The sequence below is a fragment of the Rhagoletis pomonella genome, unplaced genomic scaffold, assembly GCF_013731165.1.
Source record: "Rhagoletis pomonella isolate Grant_MI unplaced genomic scaffold, Rhpom_1.0 Rhpom_scaffold_00003, whole genome shotgun sequence".
NCBI lineage: Eukaryota > Metazoa > Arthropoda > Insecta > Diptera > Tephritidae > Rhagoletis > Rhagoletis pomonella.
The window spans coordinates 94456775-94482247 of NW_023458557.1; the positions used below are offsets into that span (position 1 = coordinate 94456775).

The following is a 25473-nucleotide window of genomic DNA, read 5'->3' on the forward strand; positions in this document are numbered from 1 at the left end:
ACACACACACACACACACACACACACACACACACACACACACACACATATGAATAGTAAAAATGTATGTATATACTATATATGCTGAATATGAATATACACTGGCGGTGAAAAATGGGTGAATAGTATTTTTAACTGACTTCAAAAAAAGGAGGGCGGTTATTAATTCATTCGAATAGTTTTTTCATACAATGTAGTTTGGCTAATTCCGATCACTAAATCATGAAGAAAAAATTAAGGGTACCCCTGCATTTTTATATGAGCGTTGAAGTCGACTGTATTATTTTTATACCCGAGCGCACTTGTGCACAAGGGTATTATAACTTTGTTCACATAACGGTTGTTTGTAACAGGCAAAACGAATCGAGATAGATATAGACAAATGTATACATAAATGATCAGAATGAAAAGAGAAATCGATTAAGCCGTGACTGTCTGTCCGTCCGTCCGTCCGTCCGTCTGTGCACACGATAACTCGAGTAAAAATTGAGATATCTTAACGAAACTTGGTACGTGAACTTCTTTTGGGCGTGGGACAGATGGTATTGAAAATGGGCGAAAGCGGATAATAACCACGCCTACCTCCCATATAACGGTAATTTTAAGAAATACGAAAACTGCGATATTTTAGATATTTTAGTAACTACTGAAGCTAATTCACTCAAAATTGATACTTACAATGAGTTTCAGATGGAAAACATGAATATTATAAATTTTTGGAAAATGGGCGTAGCCACGCCCACTTATGGTTACATGTGTATATCTTGGTAACCGCTGCACCAATTTCTTCCAAACTTGGCACAGTTGTTGGCCTTAGTACAGCATACTAAATGGCTGAAAATTTTTAAAACCGGACAATAACCACGCCCACATCCCATATAACGGTAATTTCGAGAAATACAAAATCTTCGATAAATCAGTAAATATTGAAGCTAATTTATTCAAAATTGATGCTTGCAACAATTCTTTACCAAGAAATACGTTTATGGTAAAATTTTGGAAAATGGGCGTGGCTCCGCCCACTTATGATCACATATATGTAAATCGGTAACCGTTCTACCAATTTGTACCAAACTCGGTGTGGTTATTGTGCTTGCCACATATAAGCAAAACGTTGAAAATTATTGAAATCCGACTAAAATTACGGCCGCTTTTCATATAACGGTAAATTTCAGAAATGCTTGAAACTGCAATATTTCGAAATTTAAGGACGCTAATTTACTCAAAATTGATACACCCCGGCTTACCATCTAGCGGTAGGTTTCAGAAAGGTGAAAAAACATATATTTAATACTTGCGCCGGGTATTTAATGTTCGGCTCCGCCCGAACTTAGACTTTCTTACTTGTTTTAAATGTCACTTCAATGCCTGGTGAAAATTCGGCATTAAACGTTCAAACTTTATACAGAATTTATATTACAATTCCGCTTGGCATTAAATGGCGAAAATTGTAATGTCAAATTTTGCATTAAAAAAATAATCGGTCATTACGTAGAAAAAAATAGCCATTAAATTCATTTCCACATGCCGTTTTTCAAATGTCTTCAATTTTATGTCATTTTAATGCTTAGTAGAAGTTCAGCATTAGAAAAATTCAAAAAATTTTCATCAAAAATTTTTACTTTTTAATCCGAATTTTTTGGGTATGCAAAGTAAGTCCAAGTTTAGACGGTTAAAGAAAAGCATCGATTTTTATTAGTTTTTTTTTTTTTGAGAGCGTTTTGCACTTTTTCTCCAAAAATTCTGATTAAAAATTTCATAATTTTGATACAAATTTGTTGAAAGTATGATTTATATGGTTCTGGCATGCAAAATATTGTTATAAAAAATACCAATAAATTTTACTTAAAAAACATTATAAATATTGAAAAAAAAAAAACACCATCCATACATTTTCGACCGCCAGTGTATGCATGCATGTGTTCATACGTTCATATATTTTTGGTGTAAAGTCAAAAGCTGCAATTGTTGATGGTCTTGCATAAAAAGCTATTCCCTTTAGGCTTTAGAATATTTGTAATTAAAAGGAAAATTCTAGATTTTAAATAAAATAGATTTAATAGAAATATCATCGAAAATCGGGCCCGTAAACTTAAGCGTTACTTAGACGATGCATTCCCGGTCTGAGGTGATAAGGCTTATAAAATCCCATTATTAAAAAGAAAGTTTATTTAAGGAATAGCATGAAACCCAATATTTTTTAAATGTCTCTTTTTAAATGAAACGGCTAATTACCAAAGGGAATACGTCAGCATTTTTTCGTTATGACAATTTTGATCGAGGTTGAAGGAGCTCTGTTGAACTGCATCATATCGGAAAAATTATATATGGATAAGTCATTTGATAATTAACCGATTCAAATGGAAATTACTTCATCCCTCTTTCTCGAAGTTAGTCCAGGTATAAAATCATTATTTTGAATTTTTCAAAAAATAAATTTCATTCTGGGCATAAAAACGCAACCAGCACCACCACTGCTGCTCGCTGAGCCACAAACTAGATTTTCTGCAACAAACTGCTATCTAACGTTTGTTCGAAAAAAAAAGTTGAAAACTGAAATATTTTCACGTTTTGTGCCGCGTAGCGACGACTTTTGTATGTGCGAAAAACAATTAACGAGTTTTCTATTACGCGGCAGTTGGTTGTGTTTTGAACTGAGCGAGCGATGATACCCGTGAATGGGAATGCGAATGGCGCGGATGAGTCAGGCAACAACATTAATAGAGGGTTTTGGTTCGCTAGCTGGAGGTGTGACAAGGACTCTTGAGGGAAAAGTGCACTTCTACATACGTTTACCTGCGCATTTTGCGGTTGTGGTTGATGAAGTTTTAGACAGTTGAGCTTAAAGCCTCAAGGTATGTTTGTATGTATGTCATGATTTGAATTTTGTGTTTTAAATCAAATAAAGAATTTGTAAATGAATATTTCCGCGAGAGAGTTCTAGTTTAATTTAGTTGAGAATCTTTCTTTAAAAGTGACGTGTAAAATTTTTTTTTTTTTGACTCACCATTTGTTGCTGATTTTTTGGCTTTTTCACCAAATCGGGCACTTTGAATGATGTTACCGCTTCAATGACGTCAGCGAGTAGTAAGCCATCGCGACAATCTGCTGACAGATCGGTGACTCTCTTTTTGGATTTGGCACGTTCGAGATAGTAGTTTGCCCAATCGGTGTATATCTGAAAGTGGAAGAAAAGTGGGCTTACCGTTAGATCTCTTATTTAATGCTAAGGAACTACGTATTTGAAAGTAATCAGGGACAACATTTCTTTTATTGTGTTGAAGATAGTTTAGAAGATCAACTAGACTGACCTGGGATGTTTTCTCACCTTAAGCAACTTAAGAGAAATTTCGGTAGATATGTACAAAGCTACAAAAAGATTTAAAAAAAAAAATCGGCCACGTAAATTTTCCGAGAAAATCACTTTTTAATTTTTCTTAGTTTTAGCGTGAATTTCCAGAATTTCCATAAGCCTTTCTCATTTACTTAGTCTTCAAGGAGAATTTTTATTAGCTATTACTGCTTGCTTTTTAAGCAAAAATTGAATTTTAATTTTGCTAATTTTTGTTTTCTTCGTGAAAATTGTTAAACATAAACCCTACTCGAATTATTATCCGTACAATAAAATAAGCTTTACATATACGTCATACATGCACTCGCCTCGACAAGGAAAATGGCAAGGCTAAGCTCTCCAACTTTTTAATATTCTCCAATCTATCTTAAACATTTTTATCTATAGGCTGTAATATATGAAATGCATTAATGCATGCCACCGTATGAAAAAATTACTTTCAAATGACAAGTTTCGTAATAAAGGGCAAAATAGATTTTTAGAAAAATAAATAAAGTCAAAGAACAGCATAGTGAGAAAAAGGACTGTTCTTTGAAATATCGTACGGATGGTCACCGTACAGATAGTCCATCGGCTATCAATGCGCTTAGGTCGCTACCTACGACCAAATTAAGACCAGCACTCTGTGAGCAAAGCAAATACGAAAAAAAACGACACTGTCTGCACAGCCCACTGACCCGTATCCCGAAGAATCGACATGCATCCCAATAGGTTCCACGGCAACTGCAAGTATCTGGGCTCGAAGGGTGCAGTTGAACATTTTCTCTGCGAGTACCCGGCCATCAAAATAGTGAGGCGTAGAGAATTGGCCAATTATTCCTGCAGAATGGTTCTGAGAGTCCAGTCGTATGCCTCTGCATGATATATGTACTAAAAAGCTTTAAAATCGCCGAGAGGCTGCAGGCTCATATGCACTAAATTTTCACGAGCCCCAGTCACATTTATTCATTTCACTATTAAGTTCAGCACATTTCGGCAAATGTATATACGCATATTTATAAGTATATATGTGTATATGTAAACTAACTAGGCATCATAAAATGTTAACTTGTAGGTAGGCGGAAATATGACATTTGGCGCACACAAATTTCATTTGTAGTTACGTATACGCCCTGATGACCCAGGCAAAACAAAATTTCAAGCCAAACTCGAACAAAGTGGCAGTAAAGCCAAATAAGAAGAAGAAGAAGCATAACAAAGTGACAACATAATATTCTTCACAGTGATGTTATCATAATTATTGGCAAAATACTTTTGTAATTTCCGTACACCAACGTACAAAGATTTGTCAAGCAATTATAGCTAACAGGCGACGTAGGACCGATACAACCAGTTACAAATGCAATTACATACAACAATTTAGCATTACATTATATATACATATACATGATTATATGCAGATGTGTACATTGCTACATAAAATATAAAACTTATTGCAAACGGGAACAAAGATAACGAGAAACTGTGCTGCAAATGTTAGAGCAAAGGCAACGAAAGCTGGCTACTGGGATGCGGAGGAAATGTGTAGGTGGACATTGAGTTTGAGGATTACTGCTGCACAGTTGTGTGTAATATGATATTATCTAATTGAACACATGAGAGGAAGAGGCAGCGTAGGAAAATGTGAAGTCAACAACTAATGCTGCGGGGAGACGGTAAGTTTTTGAAATGCAAAATGTTCGCTTTGGAAGCTTAGTATTTCTTGCATAAATTTGAGAGAAATATAAATGTTGGTAGAAAGACTTGTAAATTAGTGAATATAGTGAAACATTAGTGATTTCTGGCACACAGAGTTCTGTTCAAAGGTATACAAATAATATTAGGTATTGTTTTATTCCTTATTGCATTTGTGTACTGTGGCAGCAGTAGCAATTTGTCACAGACCGAGCTGCAAACTATGCATTTCACAATTTTATTTTAATTCTATAATAATGGAACCTGCAAGCTAGAAATATAAATGGAAAAATTCTTGAATTTCTTGAAGATTTTTTTTATAAAGTTAAACAAAAAAACCAGCTTTGGCCACATACTGCGTTGCTGCTGTGTTCACTTGAATGTGGCTGCCACAGGCTGGTGGAATGACTCTGATAGAAAAAAAAATTTAACTAACAAAAGCATAATTGGACAGCTGGAATGCTAGCTTATTGCCTTCGAAAACTAGAGCTGCTTGAAGGCTTGAAGGGAGTTGTGGGGAAAAACCAAATAAATGTATGTGACAGGAAATAAATGTAATTTTTATTCAAGGGTCTGGGAAGAGGAAACAATTAAACCAACTGTGGGAGAAAATGGTTTATTAAGCGAAGTTAATTTTAGAAAAAATATATACATAAATTAAAATAAGAAAAAAGGATCTAGAGAAGGAGAGAAATAGAGATAAACCAAAAGAGACAAAAATTAAGATGGAACTGAAGACTAGTATATATCCTTAACATGACATGACATATATTAGTTATGTCGCTCGCCGCACTCTATAGTGCTAACCATAACTATTGACAAGATTTGACTACTTTTTTTTTTAAATTATTTTTTGTAAAAGTGTTTTCTTCCATACAAAGTATGCTCGACGATTTTTTATACTAAGAGTGGCAGTTACTGCCGGAATTCGCCCTGTTTTGTAGTTTTTAAAAGCCTTGGAGTGGTTTTCTAGCTTAGCGCGTCGTCCTGCTTTGGCAGAACTTTCCAGTTAGTCTATAAATTTCGATAATTTGATATATATCGACAATTCGATGCATTTCAAAAGCTTTAATATCCGATAGCTCAACGAAACTCGATAACTCAACTAATTTCAATAATTTTCGATAAAATTCGATAGCTATGCGTTTCGAGTCTCGATCAATTTCGGTAACTCAAAAATTTACATATCGACAACTCGATAAAATTTGGATACCTTTATAAATTTTGATAACGCGAGTAATTTTTATAGCTCTATATTTTTCGGAAGCTATCGGAAAATCGTTATAATTTGGTAACACGGTAAAATTTGATAAGCACTGATAACTCGTTAAACTTATATAACTTTGAAATTTCTATAAACCGTTATAATTACTCTGACAACACGATAACCTTGACATATTTTGAAAATTCCAAAAACTTAGATTCGATAAATCGACAAATTTCAGATATTTCAGTAAAACAATAAATATCGATAACTCTTAGTTTAAAGAACTCGATACATTACGATAACTCGATAAATTTCGTTGACTCTCTAAATAATCTTAGTTCAATAAATAACGATAACTTGATAAATTTATTTAGCTTGACACATTTTTTTAATCCCGTTAACTTTTATAGCTCGATAACTAACGGTAAATTTCGAAAACTAAGTTTCTGTGTCTATAAATTTGGGCAACTCAATAAACATTGATCAATTTGAATAATTCAATACGTTGCGATAACTCGTTAAATTTCGATAACTATATACTTCGATGTTTCGATCAATTTCGGTAACTTGATAATTTTCAATAACTAAATTTTTTATCACTAAATTTATTTCGATTTCTATCAAAAAATTTCAATAAACTTACTTACCCTTTTAGTTAGCCTAATTCTTACATATTTAACGTTGCGAAGTTAAACAAAATTCGGAAACCACTCAAATTGAATAGCTTGCAACGAAAACTAAATATACACAAATACGGAAATTTTTAAACGACAATTTTGGCCGTAATCTTCGGACAATTTTGAAACCATAAAAACTCTCCTCATCTACAGAAAAATACCTTTCCAATTGTATTCTTCGGTTCGGTAAAATCGCCAAACGAAGTCGGACAAAATTTATGTTAGCGTATTAATGAATAGATTGAGAAAATGAGCAATACCTTCAATGAAAAAACAAAAAATTGCCAAAAATCAACGGCAAGTCCTAGTCACTTTAAACTTGCAGTTTATCACACTAAAATTGAATTAAATACAAAACTGCGTACTTTTTTTTTAATATTGCACAAATATTAAACAAATATTGAAACCGCGATTGATGCGGGTTCTCTCAAAGAAGAAACTATATTTTTATAAACAAATAATTAAGATTAAAAATAAAAAAATTAATACTTAAATATTGTCAGTATGAGAGTGTCGTAAAGTTATGATAAGCAAAAAACCTCAGCTCGCCTCATCTCATCTCAACTCAACAAACCCCAATTCTACCTCACCTCAACTCACCTTAAATGCAGTAGTACTATTCATAATTTCCCGATGTAAGGTACTTCTTTAGCTTCCCCTTAAAACGTTGAAAATCTGCATATTCTTCAATTCAAATCCCAACACAATCCACTGTATTCTCTTAGTCCGATCAACATTCCATGCAAAAAAAACCAAAATCTACTATTTTAACCAACAAGGCTAACTAGAACTAACTAGAAAAGATAACAAACGGCCTGTAGTTGACTACAATAAAAAGAAAAACAAAAATGTGCAAGCTCAGGTCCATGCTAGGATTTTCTTTCTTCTACTACAGCTGCCTATGGTAACTGTTACTGACACCAAAACGAAGTAAGAGTATAATAGAAGTCAGCTTCAAGGATGCACATAGCACAAGAGAAGGACAAGCATAGATGAGGTAACTAAGTAACTTAACTATTGGTGCGATGTAACGAGTAACGAGTAGGCATATAAAAATGTCGAAAAGAAGAAATCTGCAACAAAAGCCTAAGAATTTCACATTGCCAATCTAGAATGTATGTACGTATGTACGTGCTGTTTGTTGCCTATTTTGCAGGCAGACCTGATAAACTTGACTTTCAAAAGGATAAAACGCATATGAAGTGACAGGCCTTTCAATTTAAATCCAGCAGAAAATATGCAAGTGAAGCGGATGAGCGGCGGGTGAGAGCGAGGATGCGAGTTTTTACTATCCAACACATTCCTTTGCGCTGTGAATTCTTTTACATATTATGCAAGTATTGTTTAGCATAGCAAGTATATTAGTTAGTAGTGGTATGCATTTACAATACATAGTTGTGAACCCCTTTCATGCGGTTGCCAATGGCAACAAATGTTTGAAATGCTTGATGTGTGCAAAAATTTATGGAAGATCCTAGCAGAAGGAATGTAAAGAAATATTTATTCAGAAAAATGTAAATGAAAAAGTATAATTTAAACAACTTTTGCACTTCAATACAGTAAAACCTCGATACATCAAAGTTGAAGGGGTGGGACAAATGCTTCGTTATATTTATAGAATATCAGAACCTCGATGCAACAAAAATTAGAAAATTTTTAAAAAAATTCAAAAATCCATCTTTTCTTGTAAGTCCCCGAAAGTCTACCGAAAGATTTCCGACCGAGTAGTTAAGGCAAAATCTTGAAAATACGTATCTGCTCAAGCATTAGAAATCTTTCGGTAGAATCGGTGACTTACAGAAAATATGGATTTTTGAGTTTTTTAAAAAAGTAAAGCTTTTGCTTTAACTATAGATTTGCTACTAACTAAGCAAAACTACAAACTAGAGGCAGAACTCCCACCTAGGCACGTCAACATATGTACATATTCACAAACAGTACGATGAGATCAAGGCCTATACTCAATGACCGCTGTACCCAAAATTATATAGCCAAGCAATAGAATAGAATAGCATAGAGAGACCGTCACTAACTCTCGTCCGATGTCATCATAGGAATTCAGTCACCACCAATTGCACAAAGTGACGTATTGAGTATGCAGCAGGGATATTCGTCGTGCACGTTAAAATTAAACTTGTGACTTGGGAAAGCGATCCAGATCGTGAAACCTCCCTGCGATATATATCTTTAGAAGTTGATAGAGTGATCAGGTTAGCCATCAACAGTAGGTGGAAAAGTCTGCACACCTACATGGTATCGCGTTCGCTCTGGCCACGGCTCGACGGATGAAGAACACGGAGCTTATTAAGGCTTTCAAAGCCCAAGGTTAGGCTTCTCACAGGAAAACTAACCGAACCATTCGCCATATGACCATCAGATTCGGAGCACCTGCAGAGGTATAATCCGTCTAGCACTTATTTTGCGAGTGCCCATCTGCCGAGGAAAACGCCTCAAATTTCTTGGGGACCATATCTCCGAGAGCCTGGATACCTTGGCGAAAGCTCTACTGGAGGAACTGCTTGGACTCGCCAGATGATCAAAATATTTCAAAGACATGTAGGGAAAGCCAAAAACTCTTCAGCATATAATAATAACGGGCTGGCGCTTGCACAATACGTTAGAGTTTGAACGAGCTTCTCCGATTGGTGGCTGTATTTTTATGAGTAGCTGTTGTTCATTGCAAAAATACACTCGGAGGTTTTATTAGGCTATTAGAAAAAAAATTTTTTTATTTTCTTTTGTTTTTGATGTTATTCGGAAACTTCTAACCACTGCACCACAGCGGCCGCTTCATATCATCCAATAACCCACAGCCTAGTTTTGTGGAACGGCAACTGCTTTGATTTGCACAAAGAAACAGTCGATCATGTGCCGGGGTAGAGCTGAGGACCTTGCATCAAGCAGCGTATAGTTGTCCACATATTTTTGGAAAATGGAAAAGCGCCCACCAGTGGCGGATCCAGCGGGCGCGTTTTGGGTGTTAAACTACGTGTCAGTCAGTGGCGGACGCACGGGGTGTGTTTTAATATGGCGCATATGTATGTATAATATGGCGTCTATGTATTAAACCACCCCCCGTGGGTCCGCCACTGACCGACACGTAGTTTAACCCAAAAAATTGTGAAATTCATTTTTCGATTACTATACATTACATTTTCCCACTGGGAAGAATAGCATTAGTTTGCAATATTAATAAAATTGATTTCGTAGTTAAGATTAAGTAATTTATTTAGATATTTACAAACCTTTAGGTAATCAGCGCCCAGAAGTGCTGCAACGTCGTCGCTGGAACCTTGTACGCTAACACAACGGCCCAACATTTTTGCTATATTTTGTGGTTGAGGTTGAAAGTGCTTACTAAATCATATTTTGCTGCTTCTTGTTTTATATTTCACTTATCTATGAAGTTTTGAAAAAATATTTGAACTGAATTCATATTTATAAACACATTGCGGGCACTTCTTTTATGCATTACAACTTGTTCTTTGAATATTTTATAACCACATTCGAATTTTATTGTTTTGAAATTATGCAAATACGGGCATATCACCGAAATAACCACTTTAGACACTAAAAGATTAGCAGAACGAAAAATGTCTATCATTGCATTCACGACGTTTTTGTTCTAAAATGCCAAATTAGTGATGAAAATTGCACTGGAACACAGCTAAATACTTGCTGTCAGTATGCTACATAGATCTCCACTTTAGAGATATTCGGAAAATAACCTGCATAGTGCTCATAAAAAGTAAAAAAATAAGGGTCGAAATCATACCTAAATGTATGCTTTTATACTATAATAGGATGCATGGAAAATAAAGCCCATAATTAGCATTTTTACACGCCAAAAGGTATGCTACACTGCCCACACTGCATACCTACACACTGTCCATGCAGTGTAACTAAAACCGTCGTACATAAATACATACATACTCGTATGTAATTTGCATTTACAATTATTTCCTACATTTTCAAGTTTCGAGCCTAATTGTTTTGCAAAGCCTAAAAGTAGGCTATAACCGGTGCTGTCGCACTAAAAGTAAATGACTTAAAATTAGCATTTCGCTTTATCGCTAGCTGTGCCAAAAGCAGTCACCGAGTAGGTGTCATTTCCATTACCACTGCAGGAAAAATATGAGTTCGATAAAAAGTTAATGGCCATAAAAGGCTATCGCTGGCAACATGCCTAAAAGTATGCAATAACAATAAATATCAAATTGAGGGAATGACTGTACGCGAGCAACAGTAAAGCGAAACACTTGCGCTAAGTACTCGGAAATAAATATTAAAGTTTTATGTAATATATGCGAGCAAAGGCACTCTGGTGGAAAGTGTGCGATGCTGGAAATCTACCTTATCATCAAATAGTCAGAATTGATGTACGATTATGTTGGTAAGTATGTGCACCAGCGCAACCCTTTCTTGTCTCGCCACTGAGTACTTTTACTTTTCATTTTAGAATAATATGACCACTTGCTGTGCTGATGCTGCTGACAATTGCTTGAATTTGTTCCCCGCTTACTTGCATACTTATAGGCCTGCTTAAAATATACGCTCCCACTTACGGACTTATCGGCCGACAGTGGTATATAATTGAAAATGAATGAGTAAAGCAGCGTGAAAGAAAGTGGCTACCGAACCGCTTCCGCTTCTCAATAGTGTAGCACGTGCTGGCTGCTGAGCTAGTGTGGCGGATGCTTGCTGCGCCCAAAATTATGCACGACCACCAGCGTACAACAGGTTATTGGCCGCGCGCGCGCGCCCACGGTTACACCCTTGTCAACAGTTTTTGACAGCGGTAATTTTAAGCCTTAAAGTTGGTAAACGTGGGGCAGTGGGGGCACATTTTTAGGTTAATGCAGCTCATTGAAGTGGGAAATTCCGGTGTGGTGGTGTTTTTCAACTGATAAGGGCATTTTATTGCATACACACACACACAATGACAAATCAACTACAGAAGTGAAATGGAAAATCAATTTTCGAAATTCCATGCCCTGTACGCCTTAAGGTATGCAGCTGTGATAATAATGGGGGTACCGCAGTCGCATTGGCACTGGTATTTTTTGCGAACACAAAGCTGTACGGGTATGTGTGTGAATTGAAACAAAACACTAATAGAAATGAAATTTATGCAAAGTACTGAGATGATTTGCAAAATACATGAAATGGGTTGCTTTTCGATGAGTGATACTATTTCAAAAGCGTACATTTTGGGGGTTAAACGAATGGGGGTTGTTTCGATGGAGTGACTGGCGTAAGCGTTGAAGTGCAACAAATTGCTGACAATATCGTAAATGTTTTGATGATTTTAAAGGATGATGTGGGGGCAATGATACTTGCGACGTGCGAAATTGCGACAAAGGGAAGGGGGTGAAAGTCGACAGAATTGTGTGGAATAATAAAAAAAAAAAGAATCACATACTCGGATTAAAACGAAATAAGATCTAAATATGTTTTTTTCGAGATATTTTCAGGCGTTTTTTGTTAAAGAAATGGCTGCTGTCGTCGCTCTTTTTCAAAAATACATATGCGTACTTCGTCGATGAAACTTGACACAAAGCTCATTACAATTAGCCTGTTAGTTGCAACCGAGCACAGGACACTGTGATAAAGAGAACCTTATATATCCTTAGCAGACTTCCTAGCCCTGAAAGTCCAATATATAGATATGAGTATAGGTATGCACTTTCAGTTTACCAAGTAAATACAAACGGCGCCTCTTGGAGATTTCGAGAGAAAGATTCTATGGAAGATTTGGCGATGGCGAATACCGCAGACGATGGAACGATGAGTGGTTTAGGTATCCAACGATGACGAACAATTCTTCAAGCGCCTAACAGTATGTCACTAATTTTTCCTTTTTGTTTGGGGTTCAAGGTATTAAAAAATAATACAACATATTTATGCCTATAGGAAAGGACCTGTCATATATTTTAGTTTTAATCCAGGCTAACCATCTTTTCAGATGCCAAGACACAGATGACAAATTGGAAAAAAGCTCGCCCAAATAGTATAAGCGCCAAAATATTATTATTATTTTGTGAAAACATAAAGGAAATAGCAAAAAGCCAATGTGAATGCATATAGAAAAATTGATTATGTACATACATATATCCGTTACATTTTAGTCGCAAACGAGTATTGCAGGGTAAAAAAAATAAAATTTGTTCAACCCTTTCAGGACCAATGGAAACACATTTACCAAAAAGTTATTCCACTAGTATGTAAATAAATCGTGTAAGATTTTAGAAGTTTCATATTTTCTATTTAGAAAATGTTAGTGTTTAAGAAAATTTAGGCTTTTAAGAACTGTTTTGAAAAAAATAAATAAATTTTACAGAAAAACATCGTTTTGGAAATAAGTTTTTTAGAAAAAACCCGAATTAGAAAAAAAATTACCAAACATGAGAAACAAAGATTTTTTCGAAAAAAAATATATTCCAATAAAAATTTGTTATGTATTTGAAAAACAAATATTTCTTTTTATTTTGTGTTCCCAAAAAATAGAATTTTTTTATTCTCAAAAATGATTAGTTTTATAAAAATTTCAGGGTAATTAGTAATTTTTTGTTTAAATCTGGCATCACCGCAACAACGGGTAGGTATTCTCTTTGAGTTTATATTGTACTGACATTCTTATTATGTACATACGATTTTCCATTCTTACTTTTAGTTAAACTTCTGATCTGAGAACATTTAAACATGCGAATTTTATTTTTTTTATGTAAGTTTCTTTGGAACAAACATTAAATTTTGTGCTCGAAAACAAACAAAAGTATAAAAAAAATGAAAATTTTTCCCAAATCCTGAGATTTTTGTGGCAAACCTTGGGTTCCAAGTTTCGATCGGAAGCCCCTGAATCTCAGGATGAAAAATCGAATATCGCAACCCTATTTTAAACCCAAAGATTAAATTCGAGTTTTTACAATTCGATGTACTTAGGTAACTTCTTTTCACAACAAATGATAGAATTCAAAGATGACAATTTAGAATACCAAAAAAGAAATACAGGCAACTACTTTACAATTGCGGCTGTAAATGTTATTCCGAAATTTGCTTGTTTTTGTACAATTTTGTCGATGTTGAGTTCTATAGCTTCTGCAATTTTTTATGAATGTGTACGTGCTCATATATAGAAGTATCTGTAGATATGTTTAGGTATGTAAGTCTACTAGGAATGTTTATCGCGGGATCCCGGGATTCCGGACTTTTTAAGGGCTCGAAAACCCCGGGATTCTTGGCAAGTAATTTGCATTGATGGCAATAATAGAAAGTCTTTTTCTTGGCCAGTATTGGCTATATTTCTTTTTTTATTTAATAATTAATTTTTTTACAACGCTTTTATCAACTTGCAATGTTGTGTTCCAGAAACTTTCAATGTTGTGGATCCAGAAGCTTTCAATGTTGTGTGTCCGACACCAAAGCAAAGCTTTGAAAAGCTCCTATAAAAAAGCATAGTGAATAGGGCGAGGTAGATGTCATCTAGATGTCGCCCTATGTACTACGTTTGCTACACCGGAAATAGACGACACACAATTTCTTTAAATAAAATTAGTTTGACTATTGTCAACTAAATCGAATGCTTTGTAAGTGAAGTGACTTGTGGACCACTTGAGGTATAGGTGGCCCACTTTGGGACCAGTTGGTAACTAGTTCGTGGGACCAGTTGGTAATCAGTCGGGGCCCAGTCCGGGAACCAGTTGGGGACCAGTTGGTCTTTTTAAGCTCCTGTGGCCGTTTTAAGGGTAATTATTGGGCTCCTGCACTGCCGCTCGGGGTTTCTGCCTTCTACGGTGGTAATTTTGGGCCGGGTTGCCTGTTTTGGCAGATTGTTGTGCTGTGTGCCGCGTATTACGTGTACCGGGTACCACTTTCTCGAGCGAATTGCTCTGGGGAACCTGTTGTGTGAGTTGCTGGTTTTTTGGCTAGACTTTGAGGAGGGTTTATACACGCATATCGGCGGAAATAGACGACACGCCATTTCTTTAAATAAAATTAATTGGTGCTCGTTTGTATGTACATACATATGTAAATGCATGTGTGTGCACCCTTCTATTAATATCGTTGAATTATTTTAATATCTATTGCAAAATTTTATTCAGACAGGACTAAAAAGTAGAAAATAAATAATATAAAAAAAAACTTTTTAATATACAACGCTTTTATAAATGGACTAAAAAGTAGAAAATAATAATTCTCAGCCCCATAGAATTTGTTTTGATAACTTTTGATTTTGAAATTTTAGCAAAAGTCATTATAAACAATCTATGAAATTGAAAATGATAAGCGTGGGGCGCATGTAATACACTTGAATTGATATGAAAAGTAATATATGAATGTATGTATGTGGGTATATGAATAACGACCGCTTAAAATCGATTTCAAATTTCTACTTTCGCTGTAGAAATTTTAGGTCTACGTTATGTAGTTTGACTATTGTCAATTAAATCGAATTTCAAAATCAAAAGTTATCAAAACAAATTCTATGAAACTGAGAATTATTATTTTCTACTTTTTAGTCCATTTATAAAAGCGTTGTATATTAAAAAGTTTTTTTTATATTATTTTTTTTATAAATTTTTAGCTCATTGTACATATAACAACGCGCGATAGTAAATTTTAAACACAAATATCAATATATTCGCGAAACCATGGGCCAAATATAGTAAAATTGCGTTTTTAGTTTTTCACTCCGACATCAGTAATTCAAAAATGATTTAAAAAATTCAGAGAAATGTGCTTAGAGAAGAAGCATGGGTATAAAATTATTGAAGAAATCCTGTAGAATTTAAACACATTGAAGATTCTAGTGCAGAAGGGCTGGTAAATATTGAAAATGTCATTTAAGTTTTTATGCAGGAGAAGCAGATAGTCAATAAATTGCAGTGTGCGCAAAATGTATGCAAATTTGTAACCAAAGCAATTTTTTTTTAATATGGATAAATTTTCGTGTGGTAGATACTGTATAACAAATAGAGAAAGGTAGTATAGGTGCATTTATCCAGCACAGAGGTAGACGTAAAAGATACAAATAAAATTTATGTATATTTGGATTTAGATAAACTATGTACTGAAGTTATAACTGACGCGAAGTTAGCTGCTGTTTAACATACGAATGCTTATTTTTGCAATAGATATTTTTTGCGGGATAGAAAAAGCAAGCCCCGAAAAATTTGTTAATCAAATCTACCGAAGATATGCATCAAACAACTTTTTGAACCAAAAGAAAAAGACAACAACAATTATGGGTAAAAAAAAAAAAAAAAACTTTTTTAATTAAAATGGACAGCGACGAGTAACATTTTCTTTTCGAAATTCTTTGTACTACACTCACAAATCGGCTCTACGCCATAAAAGCGGAAAAATCAAACACAATTTAGATTGCGAATGTCCAGTCGAAAAATGCCAAAACATGACAGCGCACATTAACTTAGAAAACTGACTGTCAATACAACTTCAAATTGCTCAACGTCATACACACTTTTTCCATCAAAGCTCCAGTTTCATTTCAGTTAACTTCTCAAATCTGCCAATTCGTAAAGTTTTTCTAGCTGCCATAGCGCCGAAAATGTCACCACTGTCTCACCAAACTCACTGTCGCATTTGCTGTTAACGTCAACGTAAGCGCTGACAAGTGCAGGAGTGAACGCGCGTGTGTGCGCGGTATAGGCGGCGTGCTCGATGTGTCGTGTATCCACGTGGGGATTTATTTCATTTCACTTTTTACGTTTGTGCTTTTTTTTTATTATTCTTTCATATGTTGTTTTCCTGCCTAAGCATTTTTTTATTTGCTTGTTTGTGTCGCTTTGCATTTGGCTGCCATTTCATTTGGCGCCAGTCGCGTGGGTGTGTCACCCACAATTATGATATTTTTTGGACACAGCGCTGTGTGTGTGTGGGTGTGCAAGTGCGCGCGCCAATTTGCTAACTCAATGAGGTGATGACGTTTTTGTCCTAAATTTGTTTTCTGTGTTTCATTTCATCAGAAGCAGAATGTGTAATTAATTTTCGTTTTTAATTGGCTTGTTGTGAAATGACCGGAAAGCGAAAGTTTAAAAATAAAATCGGTTAGTAGTGTTTTGAAAACGAATTGTTATTTGATTCAAATATGACTAAGTAGCAGTGAAAAAAGAAACCAAACATTAGAACTAAACGAGTATTCCTTTAGTCTGCAAAAATCCTTGGGAAATTGGAAAGTTTCCGAAAATATACTCCCCAGCCTTTCGTGGTCCTTCAAAATTAAACTCGGTGATGCGAACCGAAGCAGCAATACGGACTTTAGACCAGATAGACCACCTTAGTCAACTCAACTCAACGTATCTACTATCATTCGGTAGGATCGAGGAATTACACCGCGTGACAGTAAACTTTACATTAAAAAAAAATGAATATACCCGCGAAACTATGGGTAAATTATAGTAAAATTGCGTACTTAGTTTTTCTCTCTGACGTCAGGATTTTTTCTAAAAGGACTTTGCAATTTAAAATATATGATTCTTTCCAATAACAATAAGGGTATCATAAAAAAGAAAAAAAATTCTTTGGAATTATAACGGAATAAATTTTTTGATGCATAAGGACGAATGGGTATTGAAAATATCGTTTAAAAATTTTAACCCTAAATATTCTTGAAAATTTGAAATATTTTTTTTTTTAATTATTGTTTGAGGACTAATATACGCACGACCTCATCATCGAATTTCGTCCTGCAAACTTTATTAACTTAAAAAGATAAAATTTATTAAAAGCTCATTTTCAATACCTTGTAAAAAAAAAAACTTTATTCTTTTATATTCTACAGAATTTTCGCTCTCATTTGGTACCTATATTGTTATTCTACAATGCTCTGATTTTTTTAAATTATTTTTTGAATGAATCAGATCTTTAAAATTCTAAAGTCTTTTGAAAAAAATCCTGACGTCAAAGTGAAAAACTAAAAACGCCTTTTTACCATATTTGGACCATTGTGTCGTGAGTATATCGATTCATGTGTTTTGAATTTTTTTTTGTTTTTGTCGCACGGTGTTATAAATGCTTGTCGAAAAAGAAAAACAAATTTCCTTTTAATGTCTTCTAAAAGCGGTTTCCTTACGGCAGTAAATGCCTAACCCTCAAGTGTATTTCTGTTATGAAAAAGCTTCTCACAGACCTTTTTCAGGCCGCGTAAATCCGAGTGCGACAACATCATGTTGTTTACCACCACAAATCCAGAGTGAAGTTGAGCCAAAAAACCAAGCAAAATGTGTGTGTGTCCGGACAACACCATCTACATGACGTAGTAGCTGCTTTCTTACGTGGCGTGGTGGTTTAGTCCTGTCCATCTTGTTGAATCTAGGCCAATTCGTCTTGTGATATCCTAATCAGTGTTGCCACAAGATTTTTTTATTTTTTACCAAAATCACCAGAAAAAGTTACCAAATTCAACAAAAAATTACCAAACTTATTTTATGTGCTGAAGTATACATACATATGTTTGTACATATATATATATATCTGAAGACAAGAAGCTTTCCAGGCAATCTGCGCTCCATTATGCTATAATTTTTATATCTGCGTGGGCGCTGAAAGCTACACCACCAGAAATACTTGGTTAGGATTTCAAAACTAAGTGTGGCCGAAGAAACAAATTTGTCGAATGCGTGTCGTTTTATGAGCGTGGTACTGTCTTATGGCTCACAATAGTATGTTTTGCATTTGGATATATGTACACCTCCATTCATACAAAGCTCAGGTCACAAAACAACTGAAGGCATATGATCATTCGCAGTGTCATCGCTACCGTTCATTGCAACAGAGGTTTATCAGACATATAAGTAATTTCCCGTAGAGGGGATTTCATTTGGCCACTGAGATCATCCGACTTGGCCTCATTGGACTTTTTTATGAGGCTACTCGGATGGCCGTATTTATGCGAACACTTAAACCTTAAAATTTGGAGCACTTTAAAATCAACGTTTGTCCAGTTATGGCCAACATACCTGTACATATGTTAACAAATGACGGAAAAATTCAACGGTTCAAGGCAGTCCTGAAAGGTTTCGACTCACGTGAAGTGCTTACTGATTACTGTAGCTTGTTGAGCGAAAACATATCGTCGATGTTTTTACAAAACCGCCAATCGACCGATTGCGAAACCGCCTATCTTATCGCACTAAAATTTTGCAGAAAAGCGAAAAAGCGGTTTTTCTTTGAAGGCATTGCCTTGGTAGGCGATATCTTCTCTAGCTATTATTTTACAAATCTGTTGTTTTAATAACGATTTATAAATTTGTATGCATAAATCTCTATGCCTGGAGTTCAGGGTTACCAAATGGCATTTTTGCAAAACGGCGTATTAGGTGGTTTTGCAACTGGTCGATGGACGGTTTTGAAAAAAGTCAACGATTTGTACATATTTACATAGAACTTTACTCATATGTTTGCCGGAGTACACGGGAATATTAATGGCAAATGCAAAGCTGCTGAACTGACAAGGAAAGGTAGGACCACCCACAACCTTCCAGGATAGGACTCAGTAGATATAACAATAGCAACTTTTAAGTAGTTTGCGAAACTTTCAGGATTACTCGTTATTTGTACAAAAAGAAACGCTTACGGGACACATACTAATGTGGAATCAGTTCCTGTATTAATCTATGTGACATGTAGGACCGAATCGAAAAAGTTACCAAATTGAAAATAAATTACCAAATTACCAAATTTGATAAGCAAAGAAAAAAAATTACCATTTTTGGTTAAAAATTACCAAAGCGGCAACGCTGATCCTAATGTCAGCCATCAGGATAGAAGCACATTCTGTTGTTTCATCGAATTCAACGCGCAATTGTTTTTATGATGTCATAACAGTGGAGTTAACGATAGCAGTATTTCGGTTTGCTTCTAGATTTACCTACAGCAGTTCTCGCAGGAAGGTTATTGAATGTTACATCCTTTTCTAAGGGCGGACGTTCAGTTCAAGCCTCTTCGTAATTGTACACGTGTTGAAAAGTGCAGCCTCTGGTTGGCCATCGCTGTTGATTTTGGGTCACAATTAACTCATTAGCGACCATTCTCTATTTTTGTCATAACTTTGGAAAGGTAAGTTCTGCGTACTCCTAACCGACTTATAAACTATCAAACACGCACTTTTTTGAACACCTCAATTGGTCATAAAGATCTTCCAGTGATTTCTTCGCACCATACCTGTTGGAGTCCTCTTTGAACAGGGTCGAGCTAGTTCAATTTTCGATACAAAGGTCTTATGTGTACTGTAAATTGGCAGATGATTCGCCTCCCAACATCGCGATACATATCCTACACGATCTTGAAAAGTGACGCAACTCAAAATTTACCATTTTTGAAATTATTTACCAAAAATGTACACAGAGCTTTTATTTACCTTTCATCAGCAAAAGCTGGAGCAATTTTTTTTTTTTATAATTAGTTGAAAAAACCTAAGGTAAAGTCTTTCTTGCCCATATGATTTACATGTGCTAAGCCATAGTTTTTCACATTTTCTAACGAACGTGTACTATTGAGTTCTGTCACCTGTGAAGATCATGTGCGATATGTACGTTGAAATTTATACTTGTTTTTCTAACAATTTTGGTTTATTAGGCTACTTGCTTCGAAAGTTTTTTTTTTTAAGTTGTATTCATACCACTTCCCCAAAGAAAGTCTCCTTAGTAAAAACCATGTTTCAAAACCACTTAAATTGATTCATGGCCACATTTATCACGACAGATTGCCGACCATAATGAGACATTTTTAGGAAGAAAAAAGAGGAACGCAAAAAATGTATGTTAACAAAAACGAAGTGCCAGAAGCAATGAAATAAAGATACACGACGGTGACATTTAAACGACGCCAACATTTAGTAATGATAACTCGTAAAAATTTAATGTGACCTACTTATGGGTGGTAGAAGATGACAAGTGGCAAATGGCAAAAAAAGAGAAAGAAAAATACAAAAGAAAAACAACAAGGAAGTACAAATTGCAATTAAATTTGTATGTATCTACATTAGACTGCATCACTCCCCATACAAAAAAAAAAAAAAAAAAAAAAAAATCGGTACTCTTTTTTCCATTGGAATTATAAAATCTAATATATTTGAAGACTTCCACCAAAATCTTTCGGAAAAATATCGAGATTTAGGTGACCTCCAAAAATATAGTTTTTTATGAATAAAAATAGTTTCTTAAAGATGTAAAAAAAAACTCCCCTAAAATGACTAAACGGTTTAAGCTTGAAAAATTTACATAAAAATATTGTTTTAAAAATTAAAAAAAAAAATTCAACGGAATCGTAATAATAATATTTTTGATGCTGTTTTTTAACTTTTTTCAAAGACTGGTATATGAAAAACTATTTTTTAAGCTTAATTTGATCTGTCATCTGAAGGGATTTGTTTCAAAAACTTCTTTAAGAAACTATTTTTATTCATAAGAAACTCTATTTTTAGGGGTATTTTCAAATCGTTTCCAGTTCACGTAAATCTTAATATTTTTGCGAAATATTTTGGTGGATGCCTTCATATGTAATAAATTTTTGTAATCCCGGCGGAAAAACCGCAACTTTTTTTTGGTGATGCAGTCTAATGTACATATGTATGTATTAAAAAGCCGAATACTTCAAGTAGCAAGCACCCAACAACATACAAATGTACATCAAAATATGAATTTTCACTTTAAAGAAGTTGTCTAGCAAGGGTATTTCTTTATTTTCCATGCTATTTCTCTAGTTTGCTTTCACTCACCAACTCTATTTATGATCTGTGTATGCGCTTGACTTTTTTTGAAGTCCCTGCTGTGTCACCTTTTAGGCAAATTGATTTTGGCAAGTGCTCCACTCTTGCTGTCAAATATGTACCAGTTCATTTCCGAATGCATATCCTTTATGCTTGTCAACACACAACTTTTGGGACGCATCCAAAATATTCGTAAAAATACACAGGTGTATCGTTTTTCTTGCACACATTGCCTCGCCTTCGCTACTCCAACAATTGCCTGATAGCTATCAATTTCTTTTCATTGCAATATGTATCAAGGGAGTCTCATAAAAGTATGATAAGAAATGTAATAGAAATTTATGAGTGCAAATAAAATAAAATTTCCTTTTTTTATTATTTGCGCAACCTGGCAAGTGGCTAAAATTGAAGTGATCAAGAAAATTGGAGGTAACGCCGTTGTGTAGGGATACTAGGTACTAAAAAGCATATGAATTTGAAACCAATTTTGTTTGTTTAAATATGTGTGAGTACATGCATATGCATGCATAAATGTATATAGGTATGTAAATAGTTTTAAAACAGCATCGCTGAGCGGTAATACATTTTTAGATCAGGATAATGAAGTTAAATTAGCTCTTTAAATTTATATTGCAAAAAATGGGTTGGTACTTAAGAATTGTCGAATAGTTATGTATTTCCAGGTGAGCAAATCCCAAACTTTTTAAAATATTTATTAATTTCACTGGTTTACAGCAAAAATTAACAATGGATGTCACTATCCAATTTCTATGTAGAAATGCTCGGTGGTTCCGAAAATCGAGTTGTTTTTCTTTTTATGGATAAGTTTTCGGGATATTTGCAATTTACCGTTATTCAGCTTAAAATAGAAATTGGTTCCACTTAATCACGTATATCTTACGAACCAATTTAACAATCTTTAAACTTAAACTTCTCAGAAAGTTTTAATATTTTTGAAAAAATTGTAAATCAGCTCTGAATAGTATTGAAAGGAGTATTGAAAATGATGTGTTTTGGACCGAATTTCCGTCATTCCTCGTCAAACTTGATCTGGAGACAAACCGGTTTCGGCGTTGGGTCATCTTTAGTGTCACTTAAGTTCTGAATCAAAGGATCGAAAACCGATACGGGATACGATATAACCGAATGTATCGATATAGTACTCAATAAAAGTATCGCCGTAAAAAATTTCGAGTTCCCATTAATATCGGGATAAAAATACTTGATATTCTAAATATGGATACCAAATTCAAAAAATCAAATCTGAATATTGGTCTAATTTACTTATAAAGAATTAACACTTTTCACTAAAATAAGTGTTTGCTTATGTCGAGGTAAGTGTGTTAATTGATATCACCGACGGCGCGGGTTGAAATCCCGCCACATAGATAGTACACATTTTTTCTCTTAGATGCCCAAAATATATCCGTATTGCTTTACATATAAATGCCAAAGTATAGGCATATCGGTGCTTCCATGGGAAGGTCATAGTACGACATAGATTTGCAAAAAATGGAACTGTTATGTAGCTCTGAAGTCAAAACAAAAAATGTATTCGACATAAAATTCATGTTTTATTTGCGTCAAAAATTAGTTTAAAAACAAGATTAACAAGCAATTTTTCAATGGAAACGCCATGTAACGTCACATCAGATATTTAGGTTAATAAAAAAAGATGGAAAGATTTTTACATTTTGGAACCTGAGAAATTAATCTTAAATATTTCAAATATTACTAGAAAAAATTTTATACTCAACACTCTCAAATAGGTGGTAGCGATCAAAGTGAGGAGGCTAACATCACCAAATGCCGCTGGATAATAAGCGTCTTTCAATCCAGAACTATTACATCCGCTCTAGGATAGGAAATAGTTAATTCTTAGCTACCACAGGATGCCCATAGAGTGATGAGATCTCTTTTCTATTTCAGTCTAGCTTCCCAGTGAAATATAATTCGAAATTCACGAATGGCATACATATGTGGTTCTCCTACGTAGAGGTAGATTTAAAGATACGAAGTCAAGTGAAAATGGATAAACTACTAATCCTAATAATACTATCATATGTCTCTATCTATATGTCTTTTATCTAAAAAAGGTATTAGAGAGAATGTAAAAAATTGCTAGAAAAGTTGTCTATCGCTACTTTTGGACCAAGTACCGAGAAGGTATTGGGAAAAATACTCGTATCGAAACCCGATTCTAAAGCTAGAAAGGTTCTCAAAGCAAATAAAAGATACACTTCCCTAAAAAGTCAATTATTTGTGAACTACCCGCACTTAGGTAAAGCTAATCAAATGGCCGGAGCCTACGTATGGTTTCTCAGGCAGCTAATTGCAAGGAACTGAGGCATTCAACCGATATAAGGAAATGGAGGTACGACAACATTTCCAAGCACGTCCTTAAATATGCTGCACCATCTGATGGAAGAAGACAGAAGTGGAGTCAACGCAAGCAAAACTCAGCTAACTCCACGACTCAGGAGACAATGTGGTGTTATAGAATAATAGGTCTGCGCATTAACTTTGTGCAATTGTACCTTTCGAGGTTTAACTTCAAATATGTATAAGGTATTTTAAAGTATTTTTTCCAATAGAACTAGTATTTGCAAAGGCGTTACACTTAAATGCTTAAGCCGTCAGGTTCCTCCACCCAAATATGACTCTAGTGTGAACAAAGTATTATGAAAACCTGGTTACATTTTCATTGCCTTCAAAAAAAATAAAAAATTTCAAAAAGTGACAGAAAATAATATGAAACCATTTTTAAGAATTATGTATTTCACGCAACATGTTTCGCGTATTTCTTTATAAAATGTCGAATAAACGTGCCGTTGGCAAAAGATCTAATCCATACGCCTCAGTGCTGATGCTCATACTACTCTTCGTGATAATCTACTATTGCGGTTATCGCCTACACTCATCCTTCAAGACCAATATGGAGGATTATAGTGATGGGCATTCAATAACGCCACTAAATAAAAAAATTGATTCTCGAGATCCGCTTAAGTTTTTGGTGCGAGATAGTGTTTGTGAAATACCGCGCATTCGTCCTTTCTCACCTGAGGTGAGTATGGAAACGACATAAGGCTGTATGCACATTGTGAAGCACGGATGTGGTGTGTGAAGTAGTTTCAGTATAAATAAAAAATCTTGAGGTAGCCGTGGAATGTATTTGTATCCAAATAAATCACCATGGATACATTTAATATAAAATATTTAACCGTATGCACTCGACCTAAGCTTCTTGCAGAGCTTCTTCAATTTCACTTCTATTTCATTGCAGTTAGAGGAAGTCAGTATTCCAACAATCATTTGTGCAACAGAATTGCAAAGTACCAAACCGCTGGTATCAAAGCTTCTGGATAATAAAACGGATCGTTACTATTTACATATAAATGAGAAATGGAAGCAACTGTACTTGGCGCAACGTGCAGAGATTACATGCTGTTTTAGAGAGATTCATAGGGAACATAATAATGAAAAAATGGAGATCGAAATTAAGTAAGCTGAAGAGTGGAAATCTCGAAAAGTGGAAGCATATTTCCAAGAGTTACGAGGGTTAAGTTACAATTTGGATATTTTCAAAGCTTTTAAGCCTTTTTCAGTTTCAAGAATATACCAAATCGGGATGTTAATTCAGTGCGAATTTTCTTTCAGAGGGCCAGCATGCTACATTTTCCAACAAGATTTTGTTGTTCCCCTCGATGTGAATGGCATTATTGTGAACTGCATGCAACGTGGAAGGAAAAAGTTGATTTTCGTAGATGCATTCTTTTTCATACACAGACGAAATCAAACTAAGAGCCATGAAAATAAGAACAAAATAGGTGTCCTGC

At 34.8% G+C, this 25473-nt stretch overlaps 1 protein-coding gene across 1 annotated transcript in view; it reads right to left on the minus strand.

Moving 5' to 3' along the window:
* Nucleotides 1-25473, minus strand: part of LOC118736424 (serine-rich adhesin for platelets-like) — a 210639-nt gene that overhangs the window by 109738 nt on the left and 75428 nt on the right. The window contains exon 2 of the mRNA XM_036466519.1: nt 3007-3177. Coding sequence (XP_036322412.1) covers nt 3007-3177 — 171 coding nt within the window. The remainder of the gene's footprint in view (nt 1-3006; nt 3178-25473) is intronic.